This window comes from Geospiza fortis, unplaced genomic scaffold, assembly GCF_000277835.1.
Source record: "Geospiza fortis unplaced genomic scaffold, GeoFor_1.0 scaffold265, whole genome shotgun sequence".
Taxonomy (NCBI): Eukaryota; Metazoa; Chordata; class Aves; order Passeriformes; family Thraupidae; genus Geospiza; species Geospiza fortis.
Window position 1 is genome coordinate 610,874 of NW_005054393.1, and position 6,734 is coordinate 617,607.

At 38.7% G+C, this 6,734-nt stretch overlaps 1 protein-coding gene across 1 annotated transcript in view; it reads left to right on the forward strand.

The window, feature by feature from the left end:
• Positions 1–6,524, forward strand: part of POU6F2 (POU class 6 homeobox 2) — a 248,070-nt gene extending 241,546 nt beyond the window's left edge. The window contains exons 8-9 of the mRNA XM_031060864.1: positions 2,313–2,481; positions 5,685–6,524. Of these exons, the coding sequence (XP_030916724.1) occupies positions 2,313–2,481; positions 5,685–6,189 (674 nt within the window). The 3' untranslated portion in view covers positions 6,190–6,524. The remainder of the gene's footprint in view (positions 1–2,312; positions 2,482–5,684) is intronic.
• The last annotated feature ends 210 nt before the right edge of the window (positions 6,525–6,734 follow it).

Consider the following 6,734-nt stretch of genomic DNA (forward strand, 5'->3'; position numbering starts at 1 on the left):
AGTCCATCTGTTAGTACTTTCCTGTTGCCAAAGATGCTATGAAAGAATGAAGCCTTTTTCTCAACATATATTCCACTGTATACTATATTCTACTCCCATATTACTGAAGGGCATCACAGATTTTTTCTCATCTCAAGGAAAGCTCAGCCTAATATTACCCTCATCCAAGTGCCACAGGCAGGAACAGTCTTTCCATGATGCTTACTGTTTCAACAATGCCAGATCATTCTAGATCCAGCTGAACTTGGCAGAATTTCTCTATAATTTCTCTACAATTTGTTTTCTGACTTCCCTTTTTACTCCTAACAGGAGTTGGGGAGGATTGCAGGTGCCATAGTTTGCTACTTTGGAAGTTCTCTGGCAACACTTGAATTGTCCTTTGTTACATTCCTAACAGCCTTAGTCAGAGGCCTTAAATTAACAGAAGGGAAGAGGTGTGGAAAGTCACCATGTTAGTGTACTTTGCTCAGGGGAGTTTTTGAGGCCAGTATCATTTATTATATTTAGTATAGAGACCTAAAGTCAGATAAGTCTGCAGCTCCATTCTGTGTCTCTGAAATTCAGAACTGATATGCTAGATAGACGATATGGTGTAAGCAGGAAAATTCCATGCTTCTGAAGGCAATTACTTTATAAACTTCAGTGGCCACTGTCACAGCATTTACTCCTAAATCAAGCAATACGCACCCTAGCTTTGTACTGAGTGAGTGCATGGGTGTGCAGGTGACCACTAGTACAGCAGTGAGAACAGCAGAGATGATTCTGAGTGTGGAATATCATTGAAACAAGGCTCAGCCTATGTGCATGTTTATCTGTATGCATAGTTTGTGTGGTCCCTGGTTGCATAGAATTTTAAAAATATTTTTGCCATTTGTGCTTCTTACACTCAAGCAACAGAGTAAATTTATATGCCAGAAAACCCTTTTCCCTCTGTCTATTACTGGACAAAAGGATTTTTTCACGGGATGTTTCCATCACTAGGAAATTTTACACCAGGTTTATAAACCCCTGAAAATAAAAGTTTTGCTACTCTAATGCTGATAAGCCCTCACTAGTGCCATACTAGCAGGGGCCATTCTCATAAAAGGTTCAGAATGGTAATGTAGTCTAGCACTGTCCTTGGACAACTGCTTGCATTTACAGAAATTGAGAGGTTATTGTACTGCAAACTTTTCACCTCGGAGTCTGAGGAATAAGGTGAAGAACAATAGAGATGTCTCACTGGGAGAATGGCTTCACTACATGCAGGATTGCACAACACTTTGAAATCTTCTACCATCCCAGTCCCATGCTGTCTCTGACTTGGCAAACACTTTCATTTAGTCAGGGATCAGTAGCTTGGGAGGGGGTGGGGGGTGGAAGTTCCATTCTCCAGCTGTTGTGTCATTTCCCTTGATAAGTCCTAAATTGACCGAGTTATCCAGCTCCAAAGGAGCTTTTCTGTGGTAGACATGCTTTATTATGTGCCCTTTCAGGGACAAAGGCTTCTGTGTCAGTAAACTGCTATAGAAAGGAAGGACATATTTATTCTCACAGCATCATAAGCATTATCTTCTGAGAGGCTAATGTAAAAGTGAAAAAACTGTGCAGCATTACCATCCAAAACCAGTGTTGCTGCTCCTTGATTATCGACCTGATGGGAGGCAGAAAAAAAAGCTTGAAAGGCTGCTTCTCAGAAGGGCATATTTTAAGAGACAATTAATAAATAAGGGAGGTTTTCAAGGCAGAATTATTTTAGGCTTGTTCACTTGCTGGGTTATTTTGGACATTCATGCGGCAGTTTAGGTTGGGTATTGTGTAAAAGGGAAGAAATAGTTGTGAATCTTGTTATTTGGCATTAACTTTAGATAAAGTACAAAGACTTGATTTCAAGTTAAAAATCTAAGCAGCTCATAGTATATACAGCCCTCCCCACAGACTGGAACTAAATTTATTAACACCAACCATGGCGCTATGTGATAAAAAGGGAAAACAGGGAACGTGACTCCTCAGTCCAGAGAAGACTTTGCAAGGCATAAATAGCAGCAAGGAATCCAGGCATACTCTCCCTCAAAGGTGAGCTGGCCTTTGTCATGAGTTCAGCAAAGGCATATCTTTGGAAGTCTTCCACCTGCAGACAACTGCAGCCCAGTCAGCATCTTAGCAATCTGAACACACCTGAAAAGGCAAGTCTGATTCTGTTTGGGGAAGAAGAGAAATGGGTCAGTATTAAAAAAATTGAACTTGAAAGTTTTGGCAATGAAAATGGCTGTAAGCCTGTCCCCCTGATATGTGATGCAAAGAACTGACGTGATTAAAAAATATCTCAACAGATCCTCAGACAGCCACTGGAGAAGTGGATGGGGTAAATCTGGAAGAAATACGAGAATTTGCCAAAGCTTTTAAAATCCGGCGCCTGTCCCTTGGCCTGACACAAACTCAAGTTGGCCAAGCCCTGAGTGCCACGGAAGGCCCAGCCTATAGCCAGTCTGCCATCTGCAGGTAACAAGTTACATCATAGCTCCTCACCTTTCTTTGTCCTTAATAATGATCCAGCTTATCGTGAGGAGCATGCTTGTGTTTGAGTCTCATAACTTTAGAGTGTATTATTTAACCTGATATTTAAATGTTGTTATCTGACATATAAATTGTTCTTACTGTGTATATTTAGAGTGATTTTGGTCTCTTTTTTCCCCTCATTTTCTAAACAAGTGAGAAACAATGTTCCTGGCATAGAGACTTAATTCCATAGATGAGTTGGAGATCCTGCTGATGCTCGATAAGCACCAGCTGACCCTCTTCATACTGTGCCATTTTCTACAGATAGGGTTACTGAACAAATATTTCATGGCTACATCCCTGCTAAGTTAAACCTGTATTACTGTGGTTAGTGCTTCACATAGAGGATGTTAATGATGATTTACCTAGGCAACACAGAAGGGGAAAAAATAGCTTTCCTGCTATCTTGCAAACCAGCAGCTATTCATCTTTTATCACCCAAATATTTACTGAAAAAAACTAAGACAAACCCATGTATGCAAAACAGAAATTTGTCCTAATCATAAGAAATAATAATACAATCTTGACAGAGTTAAAGTAGAAGCAAACACCTTATATGCATGTATGTCTATTACAGTAATTCTATGTTTATGCATGAGGTAACAAACACACTTAGGTAACAGCTTTTTCCTCTTGGGCAATGCCTTATAGTCCTCCATCAGTGAAAGCCAAGAAACCAACTCTAAGCTCATTTAAGTGGATTTTGTTCTTGGTGATCCATGAAATGCTCTGTCTTTTTATCTGCTCTTTATACTTTTAATGTATTCCCCATAGAATGGAAGTGTACTTTTCCTGCAGTTAAAAGACTAAGGTTATAAATAACATCAGTATGGGGTAGTGTGCTTGCAGCTCACATTTTGCTCAATGATTTTCCATAAAACCCATTGATTGTTGTTAAATACAAAAAGCTCCATAGGATCCTCTCACTTCTATGGTCTCCCCTACTGTTTTTTCTTATAAGATACCTCCCTGTTGAAAATAACCTTTATTCAGTCTATACAAGGATTCTACTGCTGGGAAATTTGTTTCAAGACTTGTATGTCGTTATACCAAACATGTCCTGCAGTAACAACACTAACAAACAATGCCAATGATATGAATGCTATTGCTCCCTATTGCTAAGGATTAATTTTGATTTTGTTTTTTTTTGTTGGTTTTTTTTTTATTTCTTTGTGGTCAGTTGGTAAAGAATGCCTAAAATTATTGGAGTTTTTAGCAACTGGAAATTTTTTGTAGTCTTAAGTTGCTGTTTATCATGGTATACTTTAAAGGGACACATTGCTGTTTCCTTTACTTTTGCCTAGTTTACTATCTTCTCATTTTCTCCATCTACCTGACACTTTGAGAAAGCACTGGGGGCAGTGAGACCTTTTACAGAGGGCTCCTTGGAGGAGCAAGCTGCTCAGAACTTGAGATTGGGTGCAAGAGCTTGTCCCAAATACTTGCAAGGTTACAGACATTTTTTAATTTCCTTTGCCCACCTCAGATGGACACCATTTTGGGGCGTAATTATATGCTGTGACTGTACATTTTTCATTAAGCTGCTTCAGTAGCACCATGTATTACTCAGAAATAGTAGATTTCAATTTTTTTTCAGTTGTAACAAAGGAGTTTCAGTATGAACTCCAGGTCAGTGGAAGGGGCAATAAGGCAACCAGTTTGAACAACCAGCTTGAAGAGAAAAGTAGAATCTTCTGATGGCCTATGCAGGTCATAAGAGCAATATATCACCTTGATATGTACTGAATGCAAATAGCAGTATTTCCTTTAATTTAAGACAATACATTCTAAAATATATTCTTCAGCTTGAAATATCACCAGACACCAAGGAATGACACCTTACAGTCAATACCACATTAAGATGTCAGGCACCAGTTACAAACTCTTTGGAGTACCATTTTCTGAAATGATTCTTTGTCTTATTCTTTGTTTGTGAGAAGTGCTTTGTTTCATGCTGGGATATTTTTTGCTGCCTCCATGTGCTGAATGGAGACAGTAAAAATGTGCAGCTCCAGCCATCAAGTTTCTTGGCATAAAGGGATTGATTCAGTTCCTCTAATCTCCAGAGCACTCTGTGGTTAGTGGTGGTGGTGGTGGTGCTTCAGCACCACCTGGGCTGGAGAGCACAGCAGCGACATCCAGTAATTGTTGCCTTTCTGCAGCATTAAATACTTCAACGTGCAGAGTGGACAGAGCAAAGTGGGAAAATACAAATGGATGGCACCAAAGAAATTGGGTTAAGACTTTTTTAATAGCAAAAGAGGATAAATTCAGTAAATGAAAGAAAGAAATACTTATAGGACTTGAAACGTGAACTCTGCTCTTCTGCTTGTTTTTGAAAGGATTAAAGCTTTGTGTGGCTGCTTTTCCAGATGTTTTATAATACTTGTAAAATCTGGTTTGGCAAAAGACTTTTGATGGCAAAATGATATATAGAAGACCTCATTTACAGGAAATGATATCATTCTGGTACAGTTTGCAGAAATCCCACAATAAATTCATCTTGGTGCCACAGCGTATTAGTGGACTGTTATGCTGGGTTTCATCTGGAAAACATGAGTCTGTCTTTGCACATTGTGGGGACAGTAAGATAATTGCAAAGTGTCCAGCTGTTTCAGCTGAACACCACCGTGGCTATGGGAATTTTTTTTCCAACCCAGAAAAGGGATATAGCATTAACTTACAAACTGTGAAAATTGCTGAAAAATGGAAAGGAAACCTGATATTCAGAGATGAGTATTTGCCATTGGTTTTTTCAATAAAGCTGTGGTGTTTGGATAACATGGGATGGGAGAGATAACAAAAGGATTAAGCACAAAGACAAGATGATAAAAGCAATGCCTTTGATATCATTTCCTGTAATTAGACTTAGTCTCAAGGGTTTTGAAGATTATCAGAAATATGAAAATGTGATTCTTAACCTGTGTTGTTTAGTGTATTTAGAATTTTGTTGTAGTGCTCATTTTGTGTTAGCTTAAATCTCTAGCTATATATATATATAGCTATATCTATGTATAGATATACCTATCTGACAGTTTTCATAATCTACTGTAAATTACCTCTGCCAGTCAATTAGTCAGGCAGGCAGGAAGTCCCACCCTGGCAGAGCATCAGTGTAAGACTCTTCTTTCTCAATTTTCCCTCAGACACACCATCCTGAGAAGCCACTTTTTCCTACCACAGGAAGCCCAAGAGAACACTATAGCTAGCAGTCTGACAGCCAAACTGAACCCTGGCCTTTTGTATCCTGCCAGGTTTGAAAAGCTGGACATCACCCCTAAAAGTGCCCAGAAGATAAAGCCGGTGCTTGAGCGGTGGATGGCTGAGGCTGAGGCCCGCCATCGAGCAGGGATGCAGAACCTTACCGAGTTTATTGGGAGCGAACCATCCAAAAAGCGCAAGCGGCGTACCTCATTCACGCCACAAGCCCTTGAAATCTTGAATGCCCACTTTGAGAAGAACACGCATCCCTCTGGGCAGGAAATGACAGAGATTGCAGAGAAACTGAACTATGACCGGGAAGTAGTTAGAGTTTGGTTCTGCAATAAGAGGCAAGCACTGAAGAACACAATTAAACGTTTGAAACAACACGAGCCTGCAACAGCAGTTCCTATGGAGCCTTTAACAGACTCTCTGGAAGAAAACTCCTAAGAGCAAAACAAAAAAAGCCAAATCACACAGAAAAAAAAACTCCACACCAACTGAAACGTGTCCATTTGAACTTTGTGAAAATACCTATTCATCACCCTTGTAAGTAAAAGACTGAGAAAACTACAAGAAGGACAGAACAGTTTATAAATGTCCATGGGTTTTCCTATTAAAAAAAAAACTTTAAACAAAAAAAAATACACAACACTTAGAGTGTGTGTGGTAGAATTAGTTCCCCAAAAAACCGAAAAAGCCAGTTTTTTTTAATGGACTTAAAGTAAACCAAATAACTGCTTAATTTTTTCTGTATATTATGAAAATATTAACACATTTTAAGGAAAAACAAAACAAACAGCAACAAAAAAAAAAAAAAAAAAAAAAAAAAAAAAAAAAAAAAAAAAAAAAAAAAAAAATATTACATTTAGAAAAAACTATTATCTGTTTAAAAGAGAATACAAGCCTGCCACCTGGAGGAGTGATTGTAGCCTTTCAGGTATCAAGTGCTAATTCACTATGAAATCTATTAACCAAAGTCAGAAACATGGCAT